The 14,522-nt window shown below is 44.4% G+C and overlaps 1 protein-coding gene across 1 annotated transcript; it reads left to right on the top strand.

The window, feature by feature from the left end:
* Nucleotides 1–3,009: 3,009 nt before the first annotated feature.
* Nucleotides 3,010–8,510, top strand: RRM2 (ribonucleotide reductase regulatory subunit M2). The gene is made up of 10 exons (XM_057371403.1): nt 3,010–3,185; nt 3,262–3,339; nt 3,703–3,837; nt 3,943–4,059; nt 4,557–4,690; nt 5,402–5,496; nt 6,219–6,352; nt 6,726–6,830; nt 6,955–7,068; nt 7,452–8,510. Exons 1-10 carry the CDS (start codon nt 3,057–3,059, stop codon nt 7,602–7,604), a joined length of 1,194 nt encoding a protein of 397 aa, XP_057227386.1. The 5' UTR covers nt 3,010–3,056; the 3' UTR covers nt 7,605–8,510.
* Nucleotides 8,511–14,522: the final 6,012 nt, after the last annotated feature.

Raw genomic sequence — 14,522 nt, 5'->3', positions numbered from 1 at the left:
GAGTAAGTGGAGGGTGACTACCTCTAAACAGGTCAAGCTACTGTGGGAAATYTTTCATTCAAATTTTTGAAGTTTTGGTCTGAGTCTTTATGGTTCAGATCGGTTCTGGAGGGATGTGAAGCATTCTTCTCCTCAGCACAGCTGGGTGAGAAAATGCTGAGGCTACCTCCAAACCTGCTGGAGAAAGTGGAGGCCATTGACACCACCAYGTACCATCTCAGAGGTGCTGGCTGATGGCCTCTCCTGCTCACCTACCCTGCCTCAGCCCRTATTTAGAGCATTTATTCTTTTGTGCTGCATCCAGAACCCAGACCAAAGCAGGGACCCTTGAGCATAATCCTCCATACAAATACCAACCCTACCAGACTGAGCAGTGGGTGAGGATTTCAGGATTTGGTGTGGATGAATATGGCTGGATGAGGTGAGAGAAAAATTATTGGGAGAAAAGCATCAGCAAACACGGAGTCCTCAGCTAGTAATGAGTCAGTTCTCCTCACTGACTCTCATCAGACCAGCTGCTGCAGTCGAGGCAGCCAGCAACCTGGAGTCACTATTTGTTCTGTAGGCACTCTGGGTTAAAAAGGAAGAAAACCAATCCTCTGAGTAAGGACAGCCCTGCCCGGAGTGTTACCAGCAGGTCGGTGAGCTGAGGCCACGGCAGAGGCCATCCTGAGGAAGCAGATGAGTGATGGGAACAGGAGATGTGGGGGCTGTGCCTGATGGGATGGGGCTGTGCTGGCACTGAGGTACCACAACAGCACTGGGGGGACAGAGGCTGCTGTGTGCTCTGCTRCAGCTGATGTGAGTGTCWGGCTCTGCGTGGAGCTGGGACCCCMGAGTGGGGGRCACCGATGTGAGCAGGGTGKTTACACAAYACMCCACACCCGTGGGGGCCCGGGGGCACCGATGTGAGCAGGGTGGTTACACAACACCCCACACCCGMCTCACCCAGACGCCTGCGGCTGCTCTTACTGCCACCTTTCTGAGTGTCTGAATTCCTGTAAACAAAGGAGGCGAGAAACTAATACAAGTCTGGGGCTGTATTTTTTTAAACTTACAGTACTCAGAACTAGTGGCCAGAAGCCATAAGGGCAGAGCATTCTTTCACACACCCAAAGAGGGCAGGAGCTAGATGACATCCCTGGTGTGATGCTGAGGACTTCAGAGCAGAGCAGCAGCCTCGTGCCTTCAACCCAGGTCTGCCAAAGGAGCTGCCGTGGAAATGCCGTTCCCAAAATGCACTTGCATCATGGAGAAGGATGTACATGAAGGAGGAACAAATACAATTGGGTTAAACGRCTGTACTAGGAAAATTCATCATGGACACCCATTTCTAAATACCATTTTGTGGCAGCTACAGCAGCAGAGTTGCAACATGAGTCCTCATAGACCCTCTCTGTGCTCTCACTGGCACTTTTGTCTCCTTGCAGAGCCATTGTCCTCAGGACAGTGCTTTAATCCCCTGCCATGGGCTCCTGACAACAGTAGCTGGACTGCAGAGATAGCMCAGCTGCTGCATTGTGACAGCCCAGGGCTTGTGGTGGCTTTGGGGTTCTTTATTGGGATGGGAGGGTAAGTGAGTTTGGGTGGGATGGGGAGGGTGCTGCTGTAGTTCTCTGCCAACCCTCCCAGCAGCTGCAAGAGATAAGAGGGTGTTACATGGACACTTGTAAGCCTTTTGAGAAATACCTGGTACTCCTGCCTCTGCGACCAGCTTCATGTTTGTGCTTGTCCAGGCTGCCTACCAGGATGGGGTTTTGTGGTGCTCACTCTCCTGGGATGGAGAAGTACATTTAGGTTTGTATATTGGGATGAATACTTAGCACAGAAAGTCCCACAGAACACCTGGGTGGGTGTTTGCACCAGTCCAATGTCCTAAACAGGACCAAGAAAAACCACAAACCTAATGTCTCTGGGGGTCATTTCTGATACACCCCAGCTGAGGAGGGCTCAGAGTCAAATTTGTGACCTTGACAATGACCTGCTAAAATGAGTAATTGAATCRAATTTACAGTGTCAGAGGTGCTGCTGGAGGGGGAGTACTCTTGTTTTTCTTCCAAATCCATGGCAGTAAATTTAACAAAGAACTCTCCTGCTCTACCTGCCTCTTCTCCAGCCTGGCACAGTGCAGTGCTGCGCCATCGTGCCTGAAAACACGYTCAGGTGATGGGGACCAGTCCAGGCCATTGTGCATCCCACATRACTGAAGAGCCTCCAAGTCTCATGGAGCTCCTGGTTTCATTAAAACTGCTTCAGGGAAAACATTTTAGCTGACAAAAGCAGCTCCCTTGTGGACTTAGATGATGAAAACGATGTTGTGATTTGATTAATAAAAAACAAAGGCTGACTTTTAAAAATTATGATTATTCACCTCTTCTTATCTGTGTTCTTTTCTTGARCTATTTATTTAAAATAAGTGAAACAGGGTGGCACAGAATCAGTTTCTCCAGGAAGCCAATTTCTGCCTCTAAATGCAGGAATGTGGAATCTCTATCCAAATTCAGGGATCAGTGTTGAAAGTGAAAATGACTGGGTAGGTAGGAGGGACCAGAAAAGAACAGGGGAAAGCAAGGCAGAGTGGCATTTCCAGATCTGTACCCCAARCCCAGCTTACGATCTCGTATCCAGAAAGGAGACTTTTCCATTGCAGCCAGATCTTTCCCAAACAATTCAGACGCAGGACCCGCACTAGAATCTCTCTTTGCAGGGGAGGGGGCGGGGGGAGGGCGGGACTTCCCGCGCTCTCCCGTCTTTCCCGCGCGCCGCTGGCGCCAAAACGAAGGGCGTGTCCCTTCCTCCCGCCGTCTCCACCACAATGGGGGGCGTGGCYCCGCCCGSAGMAASARCCAATGGRAGYKCGGRGGTGTGGCCCTGACYGCTRCAACAGCCAATGGGAGCGCRGGGGCGGGCGGMGGTGGGCGTGGCGAGGGCTGTSAGTGGCCAGCCGCCCGTTCTGGCGCCAACTTCGAAGGGGATATAAAGAGCCGGCGCGGGATTTCTCATTTCCTGCCGCTCGTYCCGCTCCTGCTGCTGTTACTCCTGCTGCCATTTCAGCCATGCTGTCCTCCCGCGCCCCGCTCGCCGCCCGCCACGACCAACCTCGGCTGTCGCCCAAGAARAGCCAGTCCCCTATGAAGAACCTGTCGCCCATGAAGGGCCTGGCGCTGAGCGACAAGGAGAACACGGTGAGCGCCCTCCCGCACTCCCGCCCCCCGCCCAGCAGCGCCGCAGAGCGCTCACCCTGCCCCTCTCTCCCCGCAGCCCCCCGCGCTCAGCAGCGCCCGTGTCCTGGCCAGCAAGACCGCCCGCAAGATCTTCCAGGAGGCCGACAGCAATCCGGTGAGTGTGGAACGCCCGGGCACCGCGCCCGCCCTTGTCCTGTTGTCTGGAGGCTCCTGCAACCCCCGCTCCTCCCTTCTCTCCCCATCGCTGGTCTCTCCTTTCTGCTCCCGACCGATCCCGAGCCCGCTGGTCCTGCGGGATACAGTGGGCACCGCACCACCACCTCCCCGCTCCGATCCCTCTCCCTCAGGGGTGTCTCCATCATTCCGGGCCCTTCTCCTCAGGGAAATCTCTCCGCCCTCCCCAGCCCTTCTTCCTTTACGGGTTTTTCCCCGAGCTGCCGCGCTCAGTTTCGCTSCCAAGCCCGGCTCCGCCTCAGCCGCCCCGAGCCCGGCCCGAGCCGCTCTCCCGCCATTCCAGGTGCCGCGGGGCGTGGAGGAGGAGGAGCCGCTGCTGCGGGAGAACCCCCGCCGGTTCGTCATCTTCCCCATCCAGTACCACGACATCTGGCAGATGTACAAGAAGGCCGAGGCCTCCTTCTGGACGGCGGAGGAGGTGAGGGGTGGGCGGCCACAGCCCTGGGCGGGGCCCGGGGCGGTCCCTGTGCTCAGGGACAGCCTCCCACCCGAGCGCAGGTTCTTAATTATCCCAATGTTTTAGGTGGACCTTTCCAAAGACCTACAGCACTGGGAGTCCCTGAAACCTGAGGAGAAGTACTTCATTTCTCACGTCCTCGCCTTYTTTGCTGCCAGCGATGGCATTGTCAACGAGAACTTGGTGAGTGTGTGAAAAATCCGGACAGAAATACCACTTTAGCAGATAACCAGATAACTCACGTGTTGGGCAGTGCTTGCTGTGGCTGATCCAGCTGGTTTGCTGGACCATGGAGTGTTACAGCATTACAACATGTGGTGCAGGCCTATGTTAATTAATGAATTGGGCTCGRTTTTGTAATCTCCAAGTTTGCCCAGTCCCCATGGGGCATTGTGTGCTGCCCTACTGTAACACTTGGCTATTTTAGAGCTCATGTGTGCTTCTACCCTCTGTGCTCTTCTCCCTAATTGGGGATGAGTAAAACTAAGTTTTTTCATGGACCAAAGAATATCTCATGACTTGAAACTGAGGGGCTACTGCTCTGCACATTGCTGTTAGTAATCCCCATGTCTGTAATTAATCTGAGGAAGATTTTGTGGGCTCTAATAGTCTATACAGCATTAATACCTCTAACCTGAAAATCACAAACACTTTTGTAAATGCYTATTTATTTCCTCTAGGTGGAGCGGTTCAGTCAAGAAGTACAAATCACAGAAGCTCGTTGTTTCTATGGCTTCCAGATTGCCATGGAAAATATACATTCAGAAATGTACAGTCTTCTTATTGACACCTACATTAAGGATTCTAAAGAGAGGTTCGTGTTGCTTGATGATGAAATGTTCAGAACTCAGTAAATATTTAGAGTTTAACTAATATATAGCAATTGTTCTCTGACTTTCAGGCTAATTTTGGGATGTAAATTAGACTTGAAATACTGCTTATGTAAAAAACTGCTGCTTAAGAGCAGTTTTACTTCACAATATCCGTTTTCCTCTGAGGTGTAAGACCTTGCTTACATGAAGAGTGAAACTGAAATCACTCAGTACTGAAATAAAGGAATTACACTATGTAAAAGATTGAGCAGTCAAATGAGGGGAGTATATTAAGTTTTATAGTGAGTTTTACTGYTACTTAGAAAGCTTGCTGTCTCCTTTCTACTCTGAGATGCTTCTAGCATTCCAGCAAGAGCTGCTTATGTGAGAGGTGTGGTGCCTTTGTGCTGTAAAGCAGAGCCTGGTTAATCTCTCGTTTTGAAAGCCTTGTTTTCAARTACAACACTCGGTGAAACAGTTCTTCCTTGATGTTGTCGTGGGAATTCATGTGAACTGGTGCTGATGTGATGGGTAGATGAAGAAAAAGTAGTTGATTTAAACCAGCAGAGCTAGATTGGTGCCAGGAAGGAGGAAKGGGAATTACCAGGATGAAGGTGCAGAGCATGTTTAAGTGATCAAGACTGTTTATGGTAGTAAATCTGTATTCTGTTGGTTGTGCTGACGTTCTTATCCTAATGAGTTTTCTTTCTCAGGGAATTTCTTTTCAATGCTATTGAAACGTTACCATGTGTTAAGAAGAAGGCAGATTGGGCCATGTGCTGGATTGGGGACAAGAAAGCAACATATGGTGAGTACATCTATTGGAAGTAAAGTGAAATTCCTTCCCTAAAGATGGAGGAACTATTTCTCCAGACATAACAGTTAACAGAGATTATTGCTATCAGAGGCAGAGTACATGCTCTCCACTATAAGACACTGGTGTGATTTTGAACATGAAGAAAATAATTTTCATCTTCAAATGAGCTAGTGATGGGAATTTTTTGTAAAATTGCTGACATGAATAATAAGGTCATGTGGCAATCATCATATGCTTGACTACATGATCAAACTGTAAATTAGTGTCACAATGGACATGTCTGGTTGGAGGCTGTAACTCCCCTGCCTTGGTGATTCCTCATGTCTTGTTTCAAAGTGAGATGGTACAGATCATTACYTCACTGTATTGAAGCATTTTCCATGGCTGAAGATGAGCAACAACTGACATAAATTGGCTGCCAAAATGATTGCTCTTTTCTAGTGAGCCATCTGAAAAAGGGTAATATTGGGGGTTGCCCCCAGAGGGAAGGAAGCTTGGCTTCAGCTACTTAGTAGCTACTGTGATTAGTTCCTACTTGATCTCGTGGTTGTTTGGTTTAATGATCAGAAATCTTCAATAATTTTAAGGACAGGCCATAGTACAATTAGGCAGAAACAATTTGCTTTGCTGGATGCGGTTCACTGGTCTGTTTGCAACTTCTGTGTATTTATCCTGTTTTCTGTGTGATAATATTATCAACCTTCTTTTAACAGGAGAACGTGTAGTAGCCTTTGCAGCCGTGGAAGGAATCTTCTTTTCTGGCTCTTTCGCATCAATTTTTTGGCTGAAGAAAAGAGGATTAATGCCTGGACTCACTTTTTCTAATGAACTCATCAGTAGAGATGAGGTATGAGTCAAATTCTAGTAGTTAAGATGGTAATGTGCCACAGTAGCTCAAAGTAATGATACTCAACTGGAGCCTATATTTTAAAACAGAAGTAAATTTAGAAACAGGCAGACTATAAAGCTCACTAAAGTGTGTAAACATGTGTCATTGTGGATCTGCAGGAGTGTATGAATGAACTTAGCATTTCACTTCCTCTAAAGTAGATGGAGCTCGCAGCTGCTGTGCCTCGCACTGGCAGAACTTGCTTGTGATGCCTTCTGGTGTGGCAGAAAGTTGTCTGTAGGGAATAGTAACATGGCAAGGGTGATGCTACTTACTCTTGTGCTCTTTTAAATCAGTGTTCCTGAAATAATTTTCTGAAACTTCTTTCCAGGGTTTGCATTGTGACTTTGCCTGTCTCATGTTCAAGCACTTGATACACAAACCATCAGAGGAGAGAGTAAGGGAAATCATCATGAATGCTGTTCTCATAGAACAGGTAATTGTCTGCCCCTTGTTAAGGAACTTCATTGCAATCAAAGCTGAGGAGCTGTTAGGCATAAAATTCACCTRAGATGATAGTGAATGCCAGTTTCTGTACATAAAATGCTTGTTATCTGCAGGAATTCTTGACGGAGGCACTGCCTGTGAAGCTGATTGGCATGAACTGCACTTTAATGAAACAGTACATCGAGTTTGTGGCAGACCGGCTTATGTTGGAACTGGGATTTAACAAGGTAAGGCTTTAATACACTGAATATTTCATGGGGAAGTTTAATTTTCTTCAGAAATCCARATCCCAAATTGGCTGCAGCAATATTATTTTAACTTGTTATATGATTTAACAATCCTGCTGCTATATTCTGTTTGGAGACCCRCTGAAGGAAGCACAAAAGGATGCTATGGAAGAAGCTATATTAAGTAGTTGTGCTTCTGTTTACTGCAGCTAAAATAAGACAGGAGCAAATAGAGTAGATAAGGCATGGGGCAGAGATTTTTGTTCATTACGTAGAAAGCCTGCTGATGCTGCCATTAGACTCCTTCCAGCTGMTCTCTAATGCTCTTGCATACTCAGAATGTGAGCACCTGCAGTGACTATGGAATTGCCTGTGTATTTCAGATATACAAAGCAGAGAATCCTTTTGACTTCATGGAAAACATCTCTCTGGAAGGCAAGACAAATTTCTTTGAGAAGCGAGTAGGCGARTATCAGAGGATGGGAGTCATGTCCAAGCCCACAGACAACTCTTTCACCCTGGATGCGGACTTTTAAGTGATCTGGGACCATGTGCATTAATGTGCATTAATGTGCATCCTGCCCTGTTTAGGGGAACACTCAGTGTGCTGAGTCACAGTGTGACTCGATTCCTGTGTTGAAATCCCACTCTTGTAAAGTGTGGTGATRTTGGGATACTTTAGAAGGCTGGTGTAGCTCCAGCAGTAAAATCCTTTTTAATTAGACTTTGCCAATGGTGTTAATGCATAGAATGCTTAGGTGTATCTTACAGTACATGCTATTCCACTCCATGAAAGATACAGGTCCTTCCTTCTGCAAGATGGGAGGTCGTGGGCACTGACCCCTGGCTTCTGCTGTTCTCACCATAAACAGAGGATCAGTTGAGAAATTKCAGTTGTAAATTTGTTGAATAGTCTAGAAAACTCTGGAGGCAACTACATGATGACATCACTGCTTTCTTAGCAGGTTTTAAGTTTACCATTTTTACTGTTTTGATAGTTTGTACATAAACCTGGCACTTTAAAGTTTTAAATAAACAGCTGTCTTGTAATATTCAACAACAGTAAAAATGCACATCAAAATCTTGTGCAGCCTAACCTTTTATGACTTGTGTTTCTTTCTGGCTGTAATTTTAAAATGGTGCTGTGAATTAAACTTCATCTTAAAATATATCAAAGAACAGGAAGAAACTCAGTATGGAAGGTAAAGAACTACATTGGATATTCTGGGTACTGGAAAATGAGATGCAGCTGTTTTTTGGACTTGATTGCTTTTTCTTTAATACCTGGGAACAGTATTTCATGTAATAAAGAGCTGGTTGGACTCAGTGTTGTACTGGCTTCAGTGCTCCAATGGGCAAATCTGTGTGCTGATTTCCTTCTGAATCACAATTTTTGTGAGGAAATGCAAGTTCTTCAGGAAATAGCTGCTTAGTCATGTGGTTGGTAGATGCTAAGTGAAATTTTTTGCTTAGCTCTGACATTAGGGTCGGCTTCACTGAACAAGTGATGTTTCAGGGTAAATTCAGCCAGTGCAGGCCTGGGGCAGCATTCTGAGCTTCTGCATCACACAGTTCTGGTTTTAATACATAACAGTAGTGAAAATGTACATACTACACGATGGTTATTCCACACAGAGCAGTAAAAATGGGTGTTCTTTATACAACTGGTGTAGGGTGTGTTGTCTGTGAAGGAGTCCCTATGGTCTGAGAGTTCCTGGAAATGRTGTGCAGTGAGATGAAATGACAGTGGGACAGACTGAAAATGGCTGCTGCCTTGCTGTACAAAAGAAGTTTATCCATGACACAATCTAAGATCCAACAAGGACTGCTCTGCAAAGACTTTCCTCAAGTGTACTTCATGTGAGTAAGCTTTGTAGAAACTCAGCATTTCTGTGATAGGAAAGATTGCTGGAGTTTGCTTCTTGCTGCTCGAGTGCTCCCTCTTTTAAAGCACAGTAGTTGTGCTTTGAGAGATGCTGCCTTGGTGTAAAACTGACTGACTTGCTGGTCTTTGCTCTTGATTGCACTGAAGGAGCTGGTGTGTGATTGCTCTGCCCCTGAGTCTGAAGCTAGCAGGGTGCACAAGGCCATTCTAGGGAGAAAACCCCAATAAATTTTCAAAACCCTAACCCTCAAAAGTCTGGAATTCAAGATGGAGGACTGTTAACTGGCAACTCTATTAAGGCCCACCAGAACTGATGCTGCTAACAGGGCAGTGGCTGCTGTGACCTGAGAATAATGCATTAGGAAGTGGAATAGGGGTGTGCTAAATTGGAAGCCAGACACATTATTTTGAAGCGTTGAAACTTAATGCTTGTTTCTGCTTAAATGCCAGCATTTCCTTCCCAGCAAATCGGGCTTTGTGCTTTTCCTTGGCTTCTTGTAGCAGTCAAAGCTTTGATCAAATTAAGTGATAAAAGCATGAGGACTCAGAATGTTTAGGCTGTGTTATTTAGAGCACAAAGGAGACTAATAAAATACTGAGATTGCTTTGGACCCAAGTATGATTTGGCAGCATTCCATTTATATTCAAATCTTAATTTATATGCTTAGGTGATGTAGCAAAAAAGACTTCTGATTTATGAGTAGGATCTACCTGCATTATAGCTATCTCTTCCCATTTGATTAATTRGATTCTTAGTGTGTGCCAAGGATCAATATGCAGACAATTAAGGCAAAAAGATATAATCTGCTGCCTGCAATCCTGGGAAATAAGAACTGGAACTATTTTCAACATAATATGGGAGGACTGCGAGGAATGGATGTGATGGCCAAATAATCAGTTATAATGAGAGGWAGGAAGAATGTTCCTTTTTACCAAGCACTGCTCTTATGGGGTAATAGATACTGTAGCTGTGCACATATTAGAGATAGATTAGATAGGAATTAGAAGTAATTCAACAAGAAAACAAGGCTTGCTGTGGGCTGCTATTAATCTTATTTGTGCTGCTGATGTCTAAATGCCTTAGTTTTGGTATATGTACCTACTATAATGCAGTCTGGAGGAAAGCTGTGCATCTGATCCCCCACCTATTTTAATTTTCTGTTCTCACAAGGATTGAAATGTCTTGCTGTTGCTTAGTTTGGACAGATTATGTCCAAGTCTTGATGAAACACTTGTTTACTGAAAACGGATTACTTTCCAATTTGACTGCGATACCAGTTGTTTGGACACTTGATCCTCTTAGGAATTGAGGAGATAAGTCCTTTATTTCTTTCAAAAAAATAAACTAATGCTCCCCCAAATAAATTTCAATGAAAAGTTAAACGCCCCTTTAGAATATATTTTGAAATTAAGTTTGGAGAACCAGGAGAGATTTGAAGTGATGAAAGTGCAGATGCTTTTATCCATGTGTGAATCAGAATGGCTGTCTGGTAGGGGTTCTGCAATTGCCACAGAAAAGTGGAAAGTGATTAGGCTGACAGAGGAAAAAACACTGAGGGATAAATGAAACTGGATGTATTTGGTGACGCAATGCTCTGATGTTGGAGGTTAATTTATGCATAACTGATCCCTAGCTATCCCCTGTGTTTCCTAATTGCTGTCAAAATTAATGGATTTTAATAGCAGCAGATAAAACGAGAGAACAGTCACCTCGAACATAGTTTCTCGTTACATTTTTATTGTAATTCGTTAAAAAAGCCAAATACATGAGTTCAGGTAAGAATGCTTCCAAAACCCTTTAATTGACACATTTTCACTTCACATTACATGTCAAACATCGAAATCTTGATAACGTGGAGGAGTAAGAAGAAACCTAATGTCAGCATTGTCCTCAGGAGGTAACTGCAACATCAGACTGTAACGCCAAGTCGAAAATCCCTTGATTTCTCAAATTTCTCGGGGTGATTACAGCAATTTGTGCCCCAAAGAGGTCAGAGAACAATTGCAGCTGCTTGTGCCTGCAACACAGCAGTCAGCCCTGTGAATGTGAAGGCACATTCACAGTGATGTGATCCCTGAAGGGTGACCACTTCCTCCACAGCAGTCAATAATCAGAAACTTTGCCTGGCAGAAGCAGAGAGTGAATGGAGTTGTCTCATTCCAAGCCTGCTTTTCACAGTCTACCACAGCTTRTTTTATATTAAGATGTTGATTACCTCCTGGAGCTTTGGCCTCTCTGTGCTYAATGCATTATGGGAAGTAAATGCTTTCATCAGGAAAGGTTTGAGAGTTACAGAGAGTGAAGTCTGTGATGTCCTGTTTGCTAATGGACAGTTGGGTTTTTGTCAGGAATTCATCCCTTGGGACTGTTTCTGAGATCCTGTTATCTGCATAGAATCAGTTTCTGTGGTAAGACAGCCTTTACATGAAGAATGGTGAAAGATTAGGCTGATAGGAAAAAAGTGACACGTGTCAAAAAAACTGGTTTTGCATTTCAAGTTATGCCCAATGGATCTTTTGAAATAATAATAATATTGCTGATTCCTGGACCTGCAGAGAAATGAGGGGCAAAACACTATCCCTTTAGAAAATATCTCAGTCTCCAGTGATGAGATTTTACTGATATTGTTAATCAGCAGAAATGGTGATGTTTGGTCATCTGCACTTACAGATAGCTGTGGGACTCTGTGGGACTTTGGAATTTCTCTCTGGGTGAAGAAGGCATACCAGCTGTTAGTCCCTTTTTTTTTTTTTTAAACTCCAAATATCTAGAGAAAAATACCTTATGGAATGTTCTTGGAGTTCTTTCAAATAACCAAATTACTCCTGCTTTTTTTCTAGTTGTTGTACAGTATGTGGTTTGTGCCCAGATAATACCACTTTGTCCATACAGCACTTTGGAGAATTTGCCTGATACTGMACATGTGTTGACATTTTCCTCTTGGCCTAAGGTGAGGATTCCACTGTTGGATAAACTCTGCTTCTGAGATGCAGATTTGGGGAAAAAAATATCCCAGGCCAGTTTCTGTTACCTGTCACTGGTAAGTAATTTGTGTTTTCTAAGTATTGTAGAATTTCCTTGAAAGTAGGGGAGAATTTGAAATTCTTATGCATCCAGATCTTGAGTGTTGAGCTTGCAAAAAACCCTAAAATCTTGAGCTATTTCTGTCTTTTTTGGGGTTGGGGTGGGGGGCCAGGATGCTGCTACTTCTGTTACCAAGTGTTACTGATATAATCAGGGATGGCTTGGGCTGTTCTTGCACCCCTGYATCTGGCCTGGCAGAGAGTTGAGTTTAATTTTTTGCTAGATTTTAATTTTAACAAGGATCTAGTAAATGGATTATGAAGTCACTCAGGCTTAATGCCATCCAAACAAATTGTGGGGTAATTAAGCCAGTCTTAGGAAGACTGAGGTGTTTGGCCCCAGAGGAAGATGCCTGCAAGTGTTTTTGTGCAGATGGACGAATATTTGGGCAAATTAGCTCTTGCAATCTAAGTATGTCCTGGGTATGTTCCTAGAGAAAGGGCACCTCTGGAACCCTGGGTCCAAATATGCAGCACCAGCAAAGGACAGTGCATTTGTGTTCATTCCACATTCCTGCTTCGTGCTCATCTGCATTTTTTGGCAGGTGAGCACTTACACAGCATTTTATTTCATGTTTTGGTGGTGGGTTCTGATACCTTCAGCCACATTGCCAGGTGTTTTTCCTGTCCTTGTCTAAGGTGGGGAGCTGCCCACCTTGSTTGTCCCTGTCAGAATCCAGCTCTGAGGTGTCCCCCAAGGTGTCAGCCCAGTGTTCTGACTCAGGCATTTGTGAGCTCATGTAGATCCAACAGCAAACACCAACCTCATGCTGCCTGTTTTCCAGCATCCTGCAGCCTTGTGGGCTGCTCTACTGCCAGGGACTGCAGGGAATCTGYTTTCTGACTGGTGTTGCCAAAGCTTCCTTGATTCTCTTTGGAAGATGTTGCCTCATTAAAATGAAAATATTTTGTCAGCATTTATCTCCTAAATACTCAACCAGCAAAGTCCTGATATGATTCAAAATCAAGGTGAAACATTTGGCTTCAGCAGTGTTTTTTTTGTGGTGGCTTTAGCACTTCTTGTAATGATTTTGGTTTGATGTGATCCAGAAGCTTGCAGTAAGTATGCTTAAGTGCTTCAAAATGGATCCTCATCTTCCTAACCTTGGATCTCTGCTCTGGGAGACATTGGAATGTATTCCTCTGATTCAGGACAAAAACAGCAGTTGTGAGTTGCCACCTGCTTTATGTTAATCCTGGTTCTGTAAGCAGCAAAGATTATGGTGTCAGCTGGATTTCCATATCTCTGTCTCTTGTTGGTATTGAACGATTTTTCTCTTCTTGAACTTATTTTCAATGTGAACCTCAAAAAGGAAATAACAAAACCCCTCCCTGCATTTCCTTGCTTGAAAAGTTACCATTCAGCAGGCAGCAGAGGCAGGGAAGATGTGGAGCAATGAGCAGGTGTTGGGTGAAGGTAAGAAACACGRTTGGAGGTAGGGAGTGTGTGAGAARGGAACATTTCACAACAGGGGAACATTGGCTGGGTCAAGTGTTCAGTGKCTGCTCTGGCTGTAGTAAATTTCTGTGATGTCACTTTAATGCAGTGTCAGCTATAAGGAGCACTAAATGTAATTCACTCATAAAAGAAATTGAAATATTAAGTGCATATTGGATTTGGTAATAACTTTAAGCAGAACACACTAGGTTTATTGGAGGCTTAGCAATAACTTTGCTGTTTCAATTACTGCTTGTGAAAATTGCATCTCWTTCTATTGATGTAACTATTGCAGTTACTCTTGATAATACTATAAATATGTACAGATATACAGACTTTGGAAAAGTTATTCTGATCTGGKTTTATTGCAGTGTGTGCATTAAGACTGGTAAATGTTGGGCAACCTAACAGGATTATTTTTAATATACATTTTCGTAAAATGGTTATCCCTTATCAAATTGAAAARCTATTTACTATCTAAATAGGCTAATTTTGTGGGAAGTTTTTAATTTTGCCACCTTTCCATTATTTAGCTGTAATGCTGCATTTGCTGCTATTAAATCCTTGRCATTATACGTGAAATAGTTGGATGTCTGGGTTGCATTTAAATTAATTAAAGCATAAATGTTTCAAATAAAATGTTAAATATTGCTGTGTAGATATTCAAGAAGCAGATGTGATTTCACCACTTACATACCCAAAAAATACATGCTAAAGCAGATTGAGACACATTTAAATATGCTTACACAAACTCAAGTGTAGCTTTGCAGGTTCCCCAGAATTTTGGGTGGCTTAAGGAAGGGTGTTCACTGCAACGGAGTAGCTTTGTTTGAAGAAGCYATTTAGGAAAAGGTTTTCCAAAATCAGTCATCATTGAACCGGTCCCAGTGGCTGCGTTGAGGTGAGCAGGAAGGGGCTGTTTGACACGGTGCTGCTCTGCCCCTTGGGRTGGCACATCTGGTTCTGGGATCTCTGGGAAATGGATGTTTCCACAGCCTGCCCCTCGTGCCTCTGTACACACCATTGCTCTGCTGCCTCAAATGTTCT

The sequence above is a fragment of the Malurus melanocephalus genome, unplaced genomic scaffold (genome assembly GCF_030028575.1).
Source record: "Malurus melanocephalus ecotype Western Australia unplaced genomic scaffold, MMel_1.1 scaffold_6, whole genome shotgun sequence".
Classification (NCBI taxonomy): domain Eukaryota; kingdom Metazoa; phylum Chordata; class Aves; order Passeriformes; family Maluridae; genus Malurus; species Malurus melanocephalus.
This window is presented reverse-complemented; position numbering and strand designations above follow the sequence as displayed.